Genomic DNA, 20,468 nt, shown 5'->3' on the forward strand with positions numbered 1-20,468 from the left:
GATAATATATTCCTCCTCTTGCCCACAACATCGAGCATAGTTCTGAACTACAACACTTTCTTCTATACAAATTTGCCATTACAAGCACTTCATTCCTTAGGCATTTCCATAAGAAAAAGTGTAGCTTCGTGGGAACATCTATGGATTGAGTATTTTTCCAAAACTTTGATTCTATTATCCTTCCCAAATGTCACGACCCGATCTGTGGGCCCATGACCGGCACTAGGAAATGAGTAGGCTTAAGGCCTCCAAATCCTGTAGTAAGTCTGACTATCCACTAACTCAATCAAATTGAAATCCAGACTCAATCCAAAGCACTTTTTTCTCAATTAATCTTAAATCAACCGGTACTATAAATTAAATTCTGTCTGTCAGCATAATTAAGCGAGACTTGAATTTATATAAAATTACAAACTAAAAACTCTAAAATTTTTACTGCAGAAAATCTAAAATTTTACAAGTCAAACATACTAAAATCAATTACATCAACCCAATGACGAAGGAGTCGGGCTGCTAGATAAGAACTGTGGGAAGACTATCAATCACCTAAAAAACAGTGAAATTGAGATTGTTAGTCTGAAGAGTGAGTTAAAATTATATATCCCAATAACGAATATAAACACTTCAATAAAAATATTTGCTTAATTTAAAATAAAAATAAATGTCATGCTATGCTTCTGCAAAATAAAATAAAATAAATTTTTATTTCGTACCACAGGACAGAGTACCTCAGTAGAACCCTAATCCCAACACTAACATCTCGAATCTCTCATTCCAACAGAACTGGCGCCCAGAGAGCTAAGCTCGACCAGGATCCTTAACTCCAGTCCGGTCACTTAATTATCACTATCAGTCTTAGCCTTTCGGCTCTCTTACTCCAATAAGACTGGTGCCTAGAGAGCGAAACTCGACCAGGGTCCTTAAGTCTAGTATGGTCACTTAGGTTTCCAAATAAGCCAGCACCCAGAGAGCAATGCTCGACCAAGGACCTTTACTCCAGCAAACTCACTCTACTCAGCCCAAAGAGCAATGCTTGATCAGGACAAGTCTTAAATTTACCTTTTTAAATTTACTCTTTTTACTATCTGTCTCAGATTCCTACTGGTGCGCACGTGGTCCTGATGCAACCCATCAGGTGGCATGTTCTACTCTCGTCCTATCCCGAATCAACATGCAATCAATAAAATCATAACGCAAAAAATAAAATATATATAAATAATGAATAAATAATTAATTAAAATATTAATTCATATAATCGGAACTATTTCATAAAATCTTGGCATGACACATGTAAACATACATATGATTTTGACTCACTGTTCTGACGACCTCCTAGCTCTGCTCCGATGCCTCGGATGGAACGAGCCGAATTGACAGATTATCAAATTACAGAAAAAAATTCAATCATTAACATTAAAACATTTGACAATTAACCCTAGGTCTAGACTCCTAGGACTGACTCTCTAAAAATTTCGACTCGAGTAAATTCTACCGAAAATTCGGCAAAACCTCCCCTAAACACGGACGTCTGCCCCCCCGTATTACGGGTCCAGGACCTGCCAGAAAACACTTCAAATGTTCCAACAATTTATTTAACAAGAGTCGGGCCACCACACTACATTATTTTTTTCCGACTCCCCCACACAACACAAAACACGATTACTAGTAGACGGTCCGATAATTTATTATTTTAACTAATAAACTTCACATAATTTTTCTATTACTCAAAACAATAAATAATCATAAAATTTTCATAAATGAACTCTAAAATCTACAGCCAGAGAATTACCGAGACGCTTGATCACTCGGTCGACTCGCCTCCAGCCACCAGAGTCCGATCGGTGATCCGAACATGCCTACGGACTCGAGATAACGCGCTGATGATGATCCCAACTTCTGATCTTCCAATCTGATCCCCGATCATCCGGAGAGATTTACGAACGATCTCGGACCTCGATTTCCAAACGGAGTCCGATCATCGCAAAACCGGTGCCATTGGAAAGCTTGAGCTGAGTAGAGTTTGGAAATGCCCTCCGATCATCTATCCCTCGCCGGAACTCGCTGGAAAAGCCTAAAAATTCAGCTGCCTTCACTTTGCCGAAACTCCTTCCTTCGGCCACCAAAGCCGACGCCGCAACTCCCAAATGGAAGCTCTCAACTCACCGGTCAAAAAGAGACCAAACTCGCCGTCGATGGCCGTCGGAAACGCTTGGAATGGCGTCGACAACCGCCGTCTTCTTTCGCGTTCTTCTGCTGCCTGGCGCCGCTGCCGCCGCTGCACTCACTGGCCTCCGCTGCACCTCTAATCGTCGCTACCACGCTCGGCCAGCCACGGATGGCAGCGTGACACTCTTCCTCTTCTTCCCTGACATGCCGGACGCTCCTCTCCTCTTTCTCTTTCTTCCTTTTTTCTTTTCTTTTCCTTTTCTTCTCTGTATCGACTTTTGGTCCATGAACTTTTCTTCTTTATCATTTAGTCCCTCAACTTCTTTAATTACAACAATTTCGTCCTATAAAATTTTTAATTAATCCATAAACTTTTCTTTAGCTTTTCAATTAAACACTTAACTATTTAATTTGGGTCAAATTAGAATTATTAAAAATATAGAATTACTTATTTACTCTTGCTTTTAAATATAAAATTAATAAAATGCCCTTGCTGACACATTTAATTACAAAAATACCAACCATCCAAATTTTAATTTAAAACTCTAATTTAAAAAAATTATATTTTTAGTCCTTATTTCAAAATTAATTGTCAATTTAATCCTAACCCTTAATTAACTTAATTAATCAATTTTGCTAACTATTTTCCAATTAAAATTAGCACCATTTGCTAATTAAAATTTTTCATTTCCCCAATAATTCTTTTATAAAAATATTATTTACTATTCCTTTCATGATTTTAAAATATAGAAATTAATTCATATATTCATATTGACGAAAAATTAAATGACCAAAAATATAATCTATTTTTTAAAAAGTCTACTTAATTAATTTCTTAAAAATCAGAGTAATCAAATATAGAAAATACCTCCTTATTTTGTCTAGCATAAAATTCTTTTTTTAAATCATCCTAATTAAATCAAATAAAAATAAACTAAAATTAAATTAAATAAAAACTCATTATTAATCATTAGTATTAGTATTATTATTAAAAGAAAAAATTATGGGTATTACACTCTCCCCCCTCCCCCTTTAAAAAAAGAATTCATCCTCGAATTTTAAAATAAAAGGCTCTCTCTAAGACTGAAACTAATGAGAGTAAGAACCTCTCATCTCCAGCTCGACTTCTCGAGGTACTTTCCTTGATAGAGTAATTCAACCACAAGACCTTGGCCATCGGCAAAACTCAAGAGTTAAGCTGGCTAACCTGAGAATCTACGATCCTGGCTGTCTGCTTCTCGGAAGTCAAATCTTCACTTACTTCCACATAATAAGGGCTAACTCGCCTTTCTTACCAAACCGCATCACTTCTTGCATAAGAGACGCCTTATGAAATACATACTCTATAATACAAATCTCCACGCGCTACTGCTTCGAGTTCGCATAACTCCTCTGCTTCCTAAAAGCTATCTTCAGCCGCTCAGAATAAAAAGGAATATTCTCTGAAATGAAAGATCCAAACCAACTCCGGTCTTGCCAAAACTCCATTGGCTAAAAATTCTTTCTCAATGACGTGTCCCTTACACGTATAGAAATATCCTTAACATCCACCTCACCTCATCCACACCACATCTATCTGGTAGCAATAACCAACACAAAACCATGCCATCCTGACACAAAATTTCTCTTTGACTAGAATCTAGAAGTTTCCTCTGTAATCCAACATGAGGCCTACTGCGCCACAAATTCATTCTCACAGCAACTCAGCTTGTCATCTAGAGAATTCCAAATTAACACAATTTATTTTAAAAGATTTACTTATTTATTTGCTTTATAACCATCACTGATAAAAATTATTATTATCTTGAAAAATATCTTTATAAAATCGTAAAATCTCTAGTCATTTTCTTTATATAAAATTCTACAATATTACGCACAAGGTGATGACACCCCCATCACTAAGGGTTGTGCACAATGTATGATGTATGGTCTAAAAATGAGTTATGGAATTGTGCATGCCTAACAATGAAATGCCATAATGAGTTCTTACGGGACTGGGCGCAATATTATATTTAAAACACTTTGTTCTACATAGAAAACTAAATAGTATTCGCTTAAGTTTCTCTAGATTCCGAGCGTCCGAAAAGTACACCAACCACTAGATTCCGAGCATCCAAAAAGTACACCAACCACTATTCTTATGTTTCTTACAACCATAAAACTCAACCATATAGCTCTAACCTTTGCTCGACCACATACTAACTTCGGCTTTACTCACTAAGACAATACCCGATGCGATGACGAGACAGTTCATGATACGACTGCAACTACACTCTGTACTAATTCTGACTGTGGTGCCTACCGCCGAAACAACAATCTAAACATCTAAAGCCGGTCTGCACTAATCACTTGGAGAGATGGAATGAGTCTATCGCGCTCATCTCGCTCTCGCTACAACGCTTACTCTCAATACGGTATCAAAGACAAGCTCATAAGAAAAGAAAAGATAAACTCTCTAACAGTAAAAGCTGAGACACTAGAGTCAAAGAAAACAAACAAGGACAAACTTAATCCTAGCTCTATAGTAGTAAGAATTTTAATCTAGGTCGCAGGAAATCTAAACCTAAGTTCTGATACCAACTTTGTCACGACCCGATCTGTGGGCCTGTGATCAGCACTAGGGAATGGGTAGGCTTAAGGCCACCAAATCCCGTAGTAAGGCTGACTATTCACTAACTCAATCAAATTAATCTGAGAAGTCTAAAATTTCTACTCCGAATGATCAGGGGTCGAATCAGAAGATCGGAAGCTGGGATCGTCATCAGTGCGTCATTTCGAGTCCGTTGGTGTGTTCAGATCGTCGATCAGACTCCGACGGCTGAAGGCGAGTCGACCGAGCGATCAAGCATCTCGGTAATTCTCTGGCTCGTTGATTTTACAATATATTGGCAGAACTTATGTGTTTATTAAAATGTGTTGAACCTTAGAAATATTGTTAGTTAAAAAAAATTGTCGGACTGTCTGCCAATAGTCGTGATTGTGTTGTGTTGCTTAGTCGAAAAAATTAATGCAGTTTTGGAGACCCGACTCTCGTTAATTAATCGCTGTACATTTGAAGTGTTTTCTGGCAGGTCCTAGACCCATTATACGGGGGTTAAATTTCCGTAATTTAGGGGAGGTTCTACTGGATTTTCAGTATAATTCTTCTGAGTCAAGATTCTTAGACAATCAGTCCTAGGAGTCTAGACCTAGGATTAATTGTCAAATGTTTTAATGTTATTGATTAAGTTGTTTTTCGTGATTAGATAATCCGTCAGTTCGACTCGCTCCACCCGAGGCATCGGAGCAAAGCTAGGAGGTTGTCAAAGCTGTTAGTTAAAGTTATATGTCTGTTTACATGTATCATATTGAGATTTTACGAAATAGTTCTAATTACATGATTTAATATTTTAATCAATAATTTAATCGCCATTTATATAAGTTCCATTTTCTGCATTATGATTTTATTGATTGCAAGTTGACTCGGGATGGGTCGGCAGTAGAACATGCCACCTGATGGGTTGCATCAGGACCGCGTGCGCATCGGTATGAATCTGAGACTGATAACAAAAGGGTAAAAGGGTAGATTAAAAAAGATAAATTTAGGACTTGCCTTGGTCAAACATTGCTCTCTGGGTTGAGTAGAGTGAGTTTGCCAGAGTAAAGGTCCCTGGTCGAGCATTGCTCTCTGGGCGCCGGCTTATTTGGAAACCTAAGTGACCAAACTGGAGTTAAGGACCCTGGTCGAGATTTGCTCTCTGGATGCCAGTCTTATTGGAGTAAGAGAGCTTGAAGGCTAAGACTAATAGTGATAATTAAATGACTGAACTGGATTTAAGGACCATGGTCGAGCTTCGCTCTCTAGGCACCATTTCTGTTGGAGTGAGAGAGTCGGGACTGTTAGTGATGGGGCTAGGATTCTACTGAGGTGCTCTGTCCTGTGGTATGAAAAAAAAATTATTTTATTTTATTTTATTTTGCAGAAGCATAGCATGCCATATATTTTTATTTTTAGATTAAGCAAACATTTTATTGAAGTGTTTATTTTTTTTTTGGGATATATGATTTTAACTCACTCTCGAGACTTACAGTCTCGATTTTACTGTTTTTCAGGTGATTGTTAGTCTTTCTGCAGTTCTTATCTAGCAGCCCGGCTTCTTCATCATCGGGTTGATATATTTGATTTTGGTATGTTTGACTTGTAAAAATTTTAGTTTCTTCGCAGTAGAAATTTTATACTTATCAGTTGTAACTTTATGTAAATTCAAGTCTTGCCTAATTATATAGGCAAACCGAATTAAAGATGTAGGTTTTGATGGTTAAGGTTAATTATGAACCATGCTTTGGACTGAGTCCGAATTTCAATTTGATTGAATTAGTGAATGTCTTACTACGGGATTTGGTGGCCTTAAGCCTACCCATTCCCTAGTGCCGGTCACAGGCTCACAGATCGGGTCGTGACATTTAATATTAAATTTAAGTACTAATATGAGTTTTTTTCTTATTGATTAAAGTCTTTACTTGGTTGGCTACCAATTAAATTTACAGAATAACTTAACTATAAATGGAGTTAAAACTCATTGACTATAAAATTTAGTTTAACTTTCAAATAAGAGAGACAAAATTGTTAATATTATTAAAACTCGTTGATCTTCTACCTGATCTATCTACCATATTGATGTATTAGAGAGACCGATTTCCTATGACGGAAGAAAAGATTCACCAGCTCTAAATTGAGCCTGAACTGGCGAACCGAAGTCACTTTCGGAACCATACTTCCTACAGCTAATACGTGTCCAGTCCAGCGGGAACGACCTTACCACAATAGGATAAGAGGAAAATGGTACACTTTTTAAGCCCGGCAAGAAAGCTGCGGGTAGTGTTAAGGATAAGGAAGCTGAGAACGAATGGCTCAGGAATCGACTGGTTCTGAGCGGACTTGTGGAGCGAATCAATGTAAGCTGATGGCCCGATCAAGTTTCATATAATTACATTGAAATTTACGTGGGGAGATAACATGAAATACATATGGTGCAAGTATTACTTGTATTAGAATCCCCCCGGGAAGAGCTTAGCTACTTTACTAACTTGTTCTATCAGCGAAGAGTTTAAAACATATAAAGGTTATCCCTTTGGGGGGGGGGGGGGCGCTCGTAATCGCAATGTTCTTTAAATGGAAACAAAACGCTGCGTTCCAGTAGCCACCCATCCCGATCCAGTGCAATAATTACATTCTAAAAAACGCTAATAATGAGCAAATTACGAGTTAAAAACAGATACTTTGAAAAAAAAAAAAAAAGAAGAGAAAGAGACAGTCTCACTTTCTTCTCTCCATCGATCCCTTGTACCTCTCGTAGCCTCTCTCTGCAACACCGAGGCCTAAAGAGAGAGAGAGAGAGAGAAATAAAAGACAATAGAGATAGAGATAGAGATATCTGTCTTGGATATTAACAGGTAAACAGATTTCTTTCTAATCTATCAATCAATCTTTATTATCTGAATGGGAAAACATAAACAGAATTACAATTAAAACACAAATTTGAAGCCCCCGTGTATGTTGTGGTTTCCCTATCAGTTAACTGGATTAATTGTTGTTCTTGTTGCTGTTGTTGCATTTGGAAATTTAATAATTCTGTTGGGCTGTCACTTTAGCATGTCTTATACACACACTCTTTTACCTAACAGGAAAAGGAATTCATAATCAGCATCTTTGCTTTGAGTGTAAATTATCTATCTGTTTTGCATTGTTCTGTTTCGTTGTGTTTACATTATTTAAATTGTAGATCTCAGTTGTGTTAGATTTGAGGCTTTTATATTGTGAAAGTTTGATGGGTTATTTCAAATCATGTTACAGAGTTGGTTTTTGAAGACAAAACTATGGCTTGATAAAGACCCATTTTGGGGATTTATTGTTTTGTGGGAAATTGGAAGTGGGTTTTTGGAGAATGTGGGTAATTTGGAGATAAATTTTGGGGTAGGTTTGAACTGGTGTGTGTTAAAGCAGAAATGGGTGATGCAGCAGGATTAATGGAGGCCGCTGGGTCGAGATTTAGTTCTTTGGAATTGATTGGGAAAGGATCATTTGGCGATGTGTATAAAGCGTAAGTGTCTATATTCATTGACTACTGATATTTAGTTTTGATCAAGTCCTGTATAATGTAGTTGCTCATGCCTTTATTTTGTAGTTTGTTCTCTACTCTCTGTATAGCAGTAGCATTTTCTTGCTAATAATGACTTGCTGGGTTACTTTTTTTATTTTCCTTTTCAATGTGTTTTAACTTCTTTTGTCAATGTAGATTTCATAATTAAATAAGTTTTCAGTTGTATAATGCACATTGGATTGTCAAATAATTGAGAGTTTCAGTCTTAAAAGCTAGAATGAGAGTATTATCTGTAAAAGGAGGACAAATGTGTAACTCATTAATTTTCGCAAAAAGAAAAAGTTGTTTTATGAATTGTTTCCCTTCTGAGATAAAGCAACTTTTGTAGTTTAGACAGAATTGATATTTTGAAAACATGGAGTTAATTAAACTGCTAAGCACTTTTTTATGCTAGGATACTAAGAGGTTTCTGAGAAATCAATGCCGATAAGATCTTTGGAATTGAAGAAGATTGATTTTATTTTTGTAGTTGAGCATTCATACAAGTATCTGAAAAAAATAATTTGCAATTGCACTATAAAGATTTTGATTTGCCCAATCGGCAGGCTCCTTAGGTGTGAGTTAAGATGGTTTGCATAGATCATTAACATGTTCATAACTCAAATCATTGGCACTTGTATTGGAAACCAATGGATATTGCTACTACAGACACTCATAATACAATTGAATATTTAGCATTGCCTAAATTTTGATTCAATATTTTCCGTGTTTTTCATCTCTTACTATTCGTAGTCTATGGTGATATCATGATAAATGAAAGATTGTTGCATTCCAAGATGGGATTTCTTGATGCATTCTCTGCTATGCAGGTTTGATAAAGAGCTTAACAAAGACGTTGCAATCAAAGTCATTGATTTGGAAGAATCGTAAGTGTATAGCCTTTTGTGTTTTAGATTCTGTTATTCAATGTCAACTGGTTATTTATGTGCAATCTAAATCTTCATATTCTCTGTCCCTTGTGCTTTGGTAATCCCTGAACTGAGAGGTACTGAATCACACAGTATACAGGTTTCTGCATGTCTTAAGTCAAAATCATTCTGCAGTTTTCCAACTAATTTCCAACTGATCTAAGTCTTTTCATATTGAAAAATATAATTTTCTCCTACTGTTTTTTCTTTTGTTGCATAGCATTGCGACATGCTTCATACTTCTGTTGTCCTCAATTCATACTTGCTATATGATGTTTCTAAAGCTTAGCTTTTGATTTTGTCATTTTCAGCGAGGATGAAATTGAGGACATCCAGAAGGTATAGTACCTCTTATTCCCATCTAGTTTGTTATGTATGGAACTGCCAAATGATCAAGTTTCTCATGTATATAATATTTATTCCAGGAAATCTCTGTTTTGTCACAATGCCGATGTCCATATATTACAGAGTACTACGGTTCTTATCTCAACCAGACTAAATTATGGATAATAATGGAATACATGGCTGGTGGCTCAGTTGCTGACCTAGTGGGTTACTTCATTAACTTGTTTCTTTGTGGTGTATCAAATAAAATTTTTTGTTGCTTACAATATTCTTAACAGATTGAGTTTCTTCTGATTTTCTATTCCCTGTCATATAGTCACACTTGTGTGTATTTGAATTATTCTTACATATAAGGTTGATGTGCTATTATTCAGTTTATCAAATTTGCAAGTTAACACTAGGTATCTTTATCAAATACCAATTTTTATTAGAAAAAGCTAATGCAGATTTTGTTTTTTCAGCTCCAATCAGGTCATCCGCTGGATGAAATATCAATTGCTTGTATTTTACGTGACTTGCTGCATGCAATTGAATATTTGCACAATGAAGGAAAAATACACAGAGACATTAAAGGTTATTCTTTTTCTTCCTATAGTACTTTGTTGTTATTATGTGGATACTCTGAATATTTTGAACATTTTGTTTAACAGACTTGTGTAAATTATATGCTTTGCTTGAAGAAAAACATGTATCTTTTTTTATTTTACTTTGCACCTTCATGCTAATTTCCTTTAGATTCTTTGCTTTCCTTTAAATATCTTGGCCCAATGCTAACCTTTATACTAATATATTCGGCAGCGGCGAACATTTTGTTGAGCGAAAATGGTGATGTTAAGGTATATCCATTTTTTCATATCAGCTCCTGAGATTCTTTTGAATTATTTCTAAGGAGCGATGGAGAAAAATATACAAATGAAATAATATGCTTTCACTTTCAGTAGTACAATTATTTTCTTACTTTGTTACAGGTTGCAGATTTTGGAGTTTCTGCTCAATTAACAAGAACAATATCTAGGAGAAAGGTACTACATCTTCTTCAGCTAATGTTCATTTCTGATCCAGTAAAAAAATAGATTGCATAATACGACATAATACATGAGTATTCTATTTATTTCATAGTATTATAGCTAAGCCTCTCTTTTGAGGTCCTATTTTTTTTCTGTATCTGAGGCCTCTCTTATGAGGTCCTATTTATTTTTGTGTGTTAGGCCTCTCATTTGCGTGTGTGATTGCATTCTTTCATGCTGGTATCTGCTTGCTTACCTGTTAAACTATAAAGTTAATCGAATAATTGTAGTATAAAACATGATTTTTGTACAACCTATGTTGGTGCTGGTATAGTATTGCAAACTTGGCTCCATTGACTGTTAAGTATTAATTTGTGGACGCTGGAGACAACTATTTGGAAGGTGGACAACTATTTGGGAGGTGGACCCCTTGCTATCTTTCCTTCTTGATGGGCTTTTGCTATTCCAGTCACATATAACTAGTCTTTGATATGGGCATATTGGGACACAGATCCGCCAAATGTTTTATTTTTCATTATTTTTAAAACTGAAGTTGATGATACTTGCTAAATATTCAAGTGGGTTCATTTCGGAAAACCTCCAAGGTTTTCCCTAAAATACACTTGAGTCCCCACTTTTTCAAAATTAGCATCTGTCTCTCTGAGGTTTGTTACCAACCCTACACTTTAGTCCTTATTTTAACCAGAAAATTCTTAGTATACTTTAGTCTCTAATTTTGGAATTGGACCACAGTTTAGTCTTTGGAATTTAAAATTAAATTGCACTTTAGTCTCTGAATTATTATATTATAAACACTTTCAGCTGTCAAAATCTCATATTTCTCAGATGGCAGTACAAGAAATACCCAAAGTGTGTTTGAAATAGTGTGGGGTTGGTAACAAACACTTTGAAATACTAAAGTCCAAAGTGTGTTTGAAGGAAAACCTAAGGGGGGTTTTACTAATTAACCCTATTAATGTTCATCATCTTCCGACATTTATAACGTCAATGCAATTTATTTACATATCCAAAACCTTCTATGCAATGTGCTAATTTGGTTAACAATTACAGACTTTTGTAGGAACACCATTCTGGATGGCTCCAGAGGTGATTCAGAATTCAGAGGGATACAATGAGAAGGTATTGTTTCTTTTCTTAAAAGCAATCTTGAGACTCTCTTTTTAGATTTGCCTCAGGGATGCTATATATCAACCCCAACTCCTTCCCTCTTCCCCTCCTAGGAAGGTGTCTACTTTGGTCCCATGCGCTCTCAACTTTCTTGATCATGAATGTTACATCATCTAGCTTTTTCTTTCTTTTTCCTGTTTTTATTCTTCCTCTTGCAGGCAGATATATGGTCTCTAGGGATTACTGCTATTGAGATGGCGAAGGGGGAGCCTCCACTTGCTGATCTTCATCCAATGAGAGTTCTTTTCATTATACCTCGAGAAAATCCCCCTCAGGTTTCTTTTTTTTATTTTTATTTTTTATAAGTATTGATATGAAACTGGCTAACAGCTTCTTGTAGTTGTTTTAGAATGATTGCTATCGTTTGCTGGATGAAAGTACACTTTAAGAGAATCAACCTTCTGTATTTCTTGTGCAGCTGGATGAGCATTTTTCTCGTCCTATGAAAGAATTTGTTTCATTGTGTTTAAAGAAAGTTCCTGCTGAGGTAAGTTCATGGTCCTTTGCTGAGCTGAATTCATGTTCAGGCTTTTCTCATTAATTGGTTATGCTGAAATCTTGAGAACTTTCTACAGATTCATATAAATTGAGGAAAATGAGATTGTGCTTGCGAGAAAACACAAGCATTTGACTCTCTTGGTAGATTTTATGCTATAGCTTACTTGGAAGTGAGATTGAGTTAGGACTTTTGTTTCCAATAAATCGCACATATGGCATGTTGACTTTTATATTCTGTTGCTTCTTTGCCAATGGTGGCAGTTTGTCTCTATTGCAACATAGCACAATTTTTCTCCTTTTTTTTCAAGCCTGGAAACGAGGATAGGATCATAGAACAATTTGACAATGGTAGAAATGCTTGCAAAGGAGCCCAGTGAGTGCAATCAAATCCTTGTAGAAATAGAATCAATTCATTGATGAGATAGTTGAAGTATATATGTCAATTGTCAAATTTGGGGATGTTTAAATGCAATCATGATGGCTATACTTGATGTCTTATTCAGGTTTTTAGATGCAGTAGTTCTACAAATACTGTCATATAGGCATGAACTATGAAAGGCTACATGCTTGTTCCAGCTAAATTCCTGATCAGTGCACTGGCAAAGAAAATGTTGAATTGTACAGCTAGTTCCAATCTTTTGGATTCAAATTATAACATATAGCAACCTGTTGTTGCCACCTAGAGTTTGTGTGACATTTGATACAATGGGTGGCCTTATTATTTGTATCACATATTTAGCCAAGTATTGTATAATTGCATTTAGCTCGGGGCAATTTGCAGAGTGATGCAAATTCCCTAGTGAAAACATAAAGAATGAGATTTTAAGTTGAATTTTTTTGGTTGACTTTTATACAGTTAATAGTCATGTTAACATTGTTGTTAAAAGAGCAAGTTAATTCTTACTATTATGTATAATATCTAATTTTGATAAATTCAGGTATTTAAATTGATGAAAAAAGCAATTTTATCACCGAGTTTGCGAGTTCACCTTTTCTCTTATTTTGCTTTGTTTCAACCTAAAATTTGGCCTATCATATAAATTTGAAAACCCAAAGAAAGACAAATTTAAATATTGACCCTTGTTCTTTTAATTGAATTATGAGTTTTGATCTCCAGCTTATGATATGCCAATAGTATATTAATAGAAAATACTTTCTTTTATTAGTGGAGTGTAGTCTTTTAAATACAATAGCTTACAAGATGGAAAAATAAACTGATTGAAATGAATATCATCAAATGTCAAAAGATAAAATTTTAATTAAAATGTAAGTTTAATTGAATGTTCAAGTAAATTGTTTTTCTCTTTTGCTCATCTATATATTTTATTGGTTTAACATTAATTTATTTTTTTGCTTGAGATTTATTTTTATGTATCAAATATCTTAAACTGGTTTATTGAGATGGTAGTATGCGTGCAATTTTCTTATTGGCTCAATTATAGTATTGAATTCTCTGAATTTTCATTTAAGTTAGTTTTAATTTAATTTCAGAGGCCAAGCGCTAAGGAATTGTTGAAGCACCGATTTATTAAAAATGCTAGGAAGAGCCCAAGGCTTCTGGAGAGAATAAGGTGCAGTATTTTGCTATAACCCATTATTCCTACTTTTGGAAAATTGGCATTTAAAGTTATATACATATACATATATATATGTATATGTATATATGTATATGTATATATACATATACATGTTTGCATGAGCATTTGGCTACTGCACCTGTTCCCTGAGAATAGTTGTCAAAGGCATAAGGTTGACAAGGCATGTATTTTGTCTTAACAACACTTTGCAAGTGATATTACAGAATGCAGAAAATATCAAAATATCCATGATAAATATTACTATCAGCATCATTATGAAACCTACTTCTTCTTGCTCCTCTTTGCCTTCACTATAGTTAACGATCTTACTCTTGTTTCCTTTATATTAATCTCTGCATCTATAATATTTAGTGAAAGGCCTTAAACCTAGAGATATTTATGTTTGATATTGCTCAAGAAATTCGAGTTGATTGAAAGGGAGAGGCAGCTTCAATTAAGTGAAAGCAGTATCGTGATGGCCAGGCTTTTAAGTTTTGTTCCTATGCAAATATTTTACTCCCGCTAGGGTGCAGCTCCTGATTCCCCTAGCTTCTCAAGTGATTATTTAGATTACTGTCTCGTAGGGAGCTAAAACAACCAGTGTTACAAGGTCACATCCTTTGACACCTGGCATGGTGCCTCCCCTAAGAATTCTCAAGTGCAGGACCTAGGGCTTCAATGCATCCTGGTTCAAGCGTGCCTTTGACAGCTGTGCAATTGAGGTGCCATAAGTGAACTTAACAGCATGATACATTTTATCTCATTACTATGTCCTGAAAGCTTCCAGATGTCTGTTATTATGTTTGCCACGACTTCTAAGTGTGCAATCAGAGGCATTTTGCAATTTGTATGCAGTCTTAACAATCCTGTTGTCATCTTAACAGAGAGCGTCCAAAGTACCAAATAAGGGATGCAGAAACTCCCAGAAATGGTCCAAAACCAATGGGGGAGGCATCTGATACAGTGAAGGTTTCAAGAGATGTAAGAGATGATGGAACTGTTAGAGCCAGGTGCGATCAATCAGTTTGTGAAAATGGATTGTCTATAATTTTTTTTGTATTTTCCTGATCTAATGAGAGTGCTCTTATTCTGATTGACTGGTATAATTTGCAGTGCTCAGGGAAAACCCTTGAAAAATGCTGGGTGGGATTTCAGTATTGGTGGATCACTGAGTTCTGGAACTGTAAAAAGTGTTCTAAGACCTCCTCAAGTTAGAGAAAAGAAAACAGAAAATTCATACAATAAGGTTACCCAAAGAACTTCAGAGAGTGGTAACTTTTTGTTGTCTCCATCTGGGAATGCCCTTCAGGGGTCACCTGATCTATTGTTTGGTAAAGATGCTAGGGATCTACGTCCTGATGAACATCTAGATAATTCCCATGATTATGTAAGCGTCTCTCTGTCCCTCTGTCTATGTGTGTCTGTGCATGTGTGCGAAAAGCCTATGCATTATCCAGTTTTTGTTTATGGTAATACGAAAAGCCTATGCCTTATCCACTAGTTGTTTCTGTTGCTACTATATAGACAGAAATATAATCAAGCCTTGGCCAGGCACATATTTTCATGTCCTTTGTGTAAGTGGGGCATCTCTTCTGACATCATTTGTGTGCTCAATTCCAGGATGATTTATCTATTAGTGGATCAGGAACTGTTGTTATACGAACTCCCAGAGGTTCTCAATCATCTACCTTGTTTCGAGATCAGAGCAGTCCGGTATGCCTTGTATCCAGTCATGAAAAGTGTATCTAGAAGATTTATATTTCCTTTTCTCTTCTTCCCATTTATCTGATCAGATTGTAATGTGCTGTGTAGTCTAGCAGCACAGTTGCTTCTTTTGAAGATGCTTCTACAAGTGGAACAGTTATCTTCCGTGGCCAACATGATGATTATGATTCTCCTCAGACACCAAAATCCAGACTGGGAATAAAAGAGAGAACCTCAAGTGCCTCACTGGAAGACAGTGCCGTGAATTTAGCTGAGGTTATTTCTATTGCATGTAATTTTTGTTAGTTATCTTGCAAATGCTTATTCATTTACTCATCAGGATCTTTAAATCATATTGAGTCTTTATTTGGTGTTTCGTAACTGAACACACTTCTATTCCTGAATTAATCTTAGAAGTTGGAATGTTGTTTTGGGATTCTATTCTGTGACATTCAATTGCTGCCCATCCTCAAATTATCAAATGATGTACTTACGGAATTTCCTGAAAATCTTGAGAACTGATGTCTGTATTTGAGTTACTGGAGTCTTGATCTTTTTCAATTTCTAATTTGTTTGGAATTTGCAATCATTGCTGCACTCACTTATCTGAAATATATCAACATGCTTTTCTTGAGATGCTTCTTTGGCCAATGTGTCTGTGCAGGCAAAGGCTGTAATTGAAGCAGGGTTCCGGAAAGGAAATGCTAGAGAAAGGTCTGCTCTGCACAAGATCAACAATGATGGGCATGAAAACAGAAGAAGAGAGCAAATGACAAACAGCTCAGATTCTTCCAGGTACCTGTTATTCAACTTCCAGCTGATCTTTCTGCTGGAACCAATAAGATTTTTGTTTTTTAGAGTGTCTAAAGGATTATGCTACTACTCGTGAAGTTCTCGTGACTACTTTGATGCACAAAGAATGTTTCCAAGATCACGCCAAGTAAGTGATGATGAAGAAAGTGCAAGAATAGCATTGTCATCAGCACCACTGTCAGTTTTGCTTATGCCATCCTTAAAAGAGGTTAGCCACCAGATAATAATATTTGTGCCTTTTTTGGTGATTAGTTTTTAATTTTTAGGGCCATGCAGAGCTGCTTGGACAGATACTGAATTCTGTCTGCATCATTATGCTTATCATGGTGCTTTTTCAGTTATTGACATAAAATTAAATTTTGTTGCAATATGATCATTTCACATTAGATTAACACAAGGCGTTAAGTTGGTTAATAAATAACCTCTCAACGCAGTGATACTTGGCAATAGCAACTTGTACATCCATTTTTTTTCTTTCTAGCCATTGCGGGAACTTAATATCTGCTATATAGCAAATATAGGATTCTAAATCTTCCAAATAATCATCAACAATGATCATGAAAGATTATAGTTTGATGTTCTTTAAATTACTTTGTACAAGAATGTTGTGAATGAAACTAATTTCCTGCTGGAACTTGCTATTTCTAAATAATATTATAAACTCTCTTTCTCCTTAAATTACTTTGTATAAGAAAGTTGTGCATGAAAATAATTTTCTGCTGGAACTTGGTATTTCTAAATAATATTATAAACTCTCTTCTTTTAAATAGGAAGTTTCGTACAATCTTGAACAGAATGTTTACTAGAAAAATCTTTAAGTTAAGATTTACATCAAAATAACTACAATTTTTATTCTTCCATTCCTTGTCTGTAAATTTATTGAACTCTTATCTAACACGAGCACACAAGGATAAATCAGGTCAAACTTGTTGTACATCAATGCTTGTGCGCATATCTGGGCCTTCTTCCTTTGGAGTTGCACAGTTCCTTTTTCTTGTGGATTTTATTCTCCACTACTATCTGGTGTTCAAGAATGATCATATGCTTTCATGCATATAAATACAATGTCTTATTATATTAAAAAAAGTTCTAGAGCACTTGTACTGCTTTATAGTATAGATGCAAGTTGTGCCATTATCCGATTGTCCTTGTACACTTTCAAGTTTGGTGTTCACTTCAGCTCCATTTGGGATTGCATCTGCAACAGTGCTTTTCTTTCTTTTTCTTTTTTTTTTTTTTCCTTTTTTGGTGCTTTGAAGAAGCAGGTAAATTTAAAACAAAAAAAAAATTTCAAAAGCAGGTTTGACAAGCGCTGTCACCTTAAAAAATAATAAAGAAACTGTAAACCTGCTTTTTCGAAATCCAACAACAATCTCAAGCACAGCCTTCGGCTTTGGATAGTTCTCTTCTCTCCCTTTATCTCATAATTAGTAAACACGTCTTAAACACTCAAATGCTCTAGAACTTCATCAATCTAGCATAAAAGTGCAAGATATTGCTCAGAACTAAATAATTATTTATTTTTCAAGACTTGAAAGGATTTATGAGAGCAAAATTTCTTATACAAAAATCTCTAATCATCTATCAATAACTGCATCAACCTTTTCTTTTATGTTTAGCCATATGAGTTGTCCCATACTGTCAAAAGCTCTCTGTCATCATGTATGTGATTTCTGAAGGCTTGGTCTCTACGATGTAGACATATGCTGATGATCCAGAAGGATCAGTTGTGCGTTCTGTTACAAATTCACTTATACATATGGAGCGGATGAAGCCTGGATCTACTGATGTCCTCGTTAGAAGTTTGCTTCAGCGACTTGCAAGGTCTAAAAGTCAAACAAAGATTTAACTGTACTTTTATTTCACATATCACTCTTTTTCTCTTGTTACTAAATTAAAAGTTGCTGATATTAGTTCCAATTACTTGGCTTATATGCAGTTCAAAGGAATCTTCAATGAAAGATCTACAGGAGCTAGCAGCTTGCCTATTTAGCAAGGGCAAGGCAACTCCTGAAGAAACACAAAATGCAAGTACAGAAGCTGAGAACAAGAAGAAGCAACAAAACAAGGACTTCAATTCAAATGCCAATTTAAGCCCGCTTGCTAGGTTTTTGCTGTCAAGGTTGGTTAATTGATATTTCTTCTTTATTCATACAATTTCTTTTATTTATTTGTTAAGTTTTGAAATAGGGAAAATCTCATTTCTGATTGAGCACCTCTATAGCTTGTAAGCATAATTGTTAAAGGTGTGCCTCAACTTCAAGGTACACGAGGCTGAAGACTCTGCGCTTCATAGCCTTAGAGACGAGCAACTTCACTTAGGCGTGCACCTAGGCACTAAGGTGTGCCCCTCAAATGAGGCAATGAGGTGCAAAAAAGGCACTTCTTAGTGAAGTTGGACCTAAATTTTATTTTTCACTTATAATTAAACTTGGTTATTACTTAAAAAAAATCAAAAGAATATTGAATTAGGGGTATCTTCTTCAAAGAGAGCTAATACTCCTCTAGTACTTGGAGATGAGGAAGAGACTGATTTTGAAGATGATGATAAATAGGAAATTAAAAGTGACTGTCAGGAAATTGAGGAATTTAATTGAAGATGAAGAAGAGATGACTGTATTGAGCTTAATTATGATATTTAATGAAGAAGAAGAAGAGGGTGGCTATATTGAGCTTAATTATGATATCTAATGAAGATGAAGAAGAGGATTGCTATATTGGGCTTAATTATGATGAGTAGTCTTCGGGAACATGCTTTAGGAATTATAGTTATTTGGTAGGACTATAAGTCTAATTACGATTTCATATCTCTTTACCATGTTCCTTTTTAGTTCTGTTATGGATTTAGAAATATGCCAAGTTTATTTTATTTTAGATTTAGAAGATATCAATGTCTATTTTATGATATCACACATATGAGTCTTATTAGCTTCGGTTTTGTTTTTTTGCGCCCCATTTCGATAAGGTGCGCACCGCGCCTTGTATCTAGGCTCCAGGATCCCTTTGCACCTTTCACCTTTAATAACTATGCTTGTAGGGTTTTATGCAATAGCTTTTGCATTTTTCTAAAATAAAAGATGAACTATTTATGTTTATAAAAGAAATTATATATATATATTTATGAGTATTCTTATTGTGGTTGGCCAATATTTCTCTCTTCCCAATTTAGGATGCGGTTTAACATGAAATGTGCTGATATTTGAATTGGTCACTTGTCTCTTGCAGATGGCAAAGCCAAGTCTCACGGGATGTCAATCCAACTTAAAAGAAGAGGTTGGAGGGTAGGAGCTTGATTACAACTTTGTTTTGTAGTGTGTTTAACTGTTGCATTCTTTCATATATGATGTACATATCATTGTAAGAAATCGGGCATTTTACTATCTACTATATAATATGATTTATTTCCTTTAAATAGTTTGCAGTGGCATATTGCTGTATAATTAGAGGGTTTATCATTGTTATATTAAGAATATATTAGAATAACATTAATTGTATTTATTGATATGTTGGGTAAAAAATTTTGTCATTAATGTTTGTTTAGATGTCTTAATAATTCTTTTGTTGGTCTTTTGCCCCATTTGAAGATAAGAATTTTTCCTCAGTATTCCAAATAAAATATTTTGCAATCTAGAGCTGAAAATTTTCTACCTGGAATTTGCTGCTTCAGGCTGTCAGCCATCTAGCAGTTGCCTCAGCAATCATTATTATCATATCAGCCAGCTTCTGTATGCCCTTTCAGCCTCTTGATTGTCATATGCCATAGATGGTCTAGATAGTTAGATTTATTAACTTTAATCATTGTTAATTTGTATAGGTCACCTCTTAACGGGCCACAGGTATTAAAAGGTTATATCTTATCGTTTTTCTATTCTGATGATTCCAACTATATGGAGTCTCCAACAATGAGAACCCATTCTGAAATACTGGAGCACCTGCAGATCAAGGTGCCCTGAAGATAGGCAGACAAAACCTCTAAAGGTGCGGCTAAGATGAATCTCTTGGTAGGTAGCCATTTGTTTCGCTAATGGAGAAGTTGCTGATGAAGGTCTCCTCACTGAGTAGTTGAACGACAATGTTTACGATTGTGGTTTCTATTCGAAAAACTTGGGCAAGGGATTTCCT

At 35.5% G+C, this 20,468-nt stretch overlaps 1 protein-coding gene and 1 long non-coding RNA gene across 2 annotated transcripts; one reads left to right on the forward strand and one right to left on the reverse strand.

Annotated features, from left to right (window-relative positions):
- Positions 1-304: 304 nt before the first annotated feature.
- Positions 305-2,473, reverse strand: LOC125371065. The gene is made up of 2 exons (XR_007217269.1): positions 1,790-2,473; positions 305-546 (listed from the first exon to the last, which is right to left on the reverse strand). It is a non-coding gene; the product is annotated as an uncharacterized LOC125371065 (long non-coding RNA).
- A 4,874-nt stretch (positions 2,474-7,347) lies between these two features.
- LOC8281306 (germinal center kinase 1) lies at positions 7,348-19,880 on the forward strand. The gene is made up of 21 exons (XM_015727666.3): positions 7,348-7,599; positions 8,000-8,246; positions 9,116-9,172; positions 9,526-9,553; positions 9,640-9,762; positions 10,021-10,132; positions 10,358-10,395; positions 10,528-10,581; positions 11,638-11,706; positions 11,913-12,029; positions 12,173-12,241; positions 13,744-13,823; positions 14,714-14,839; positions 14,943-15,216; positions 15,450-15,542; positions 15,642-15,809; positions 16,198-16,328; positions 16,425-16,554; positions 18,046-18,170; positions 18,286-18,468; positions 19,572-19,880. The coding sequence occupies exons 2-21, from the start codon at positions 8,152-8,154 to the stop codon at positions 19,609-19,611; spliced, it is 2,112 nt and encodes a 703-aa protein (XP_015583152.2). The 5' UTR covers positions 7,348-7,599; positions 8,000-8,151; the 3' UTR covers positions 19,612-19,880.
- The last annotated feature ends 588 nt before the right edge of the window (positions 19,881-20,468 follow it).

Source organism: Ricinus communis, chromosome 9, assembly GCF_019578655.1.
Source record: "Ricinus communis isolate WT05 ecotype wild-type chromosome 9, ASM1957865v1, whole genome shotgun sequence".
Classification (NCBI taxonomy): Eukaryota; Viridiplantae; Streptophyta; class Magnoliopsida; order Malpighiales; family Euphorbiaceae; genus Ricinus; species Ricinus communis.

Bases quoted from the DNA above. Each gene is read 5' to 3' on its own strand.
- LOC8281306 (XM_015727666.3), top strand. From the start codon at position 8,152: ATGGGTGATGCAGCAGGATTAATGGAGGCCGCTGGGTCGAGATTTAGT. The intron at 8,247-9,115 runs GTAAGTGTCTAT...TCTGCTATGCAG, and splicing joins TTTGGCGATGTGTATAAAGC to GTTTGATAAAGAGCTTAACA. The intron at 12,030-12,172 runs GTTTCTTTTTTT...TTTCTTGTGCAG, and splicing joins CTCGAGAAAATCCCCCTCAG to CTGGATGAGCATTTTTCTCG.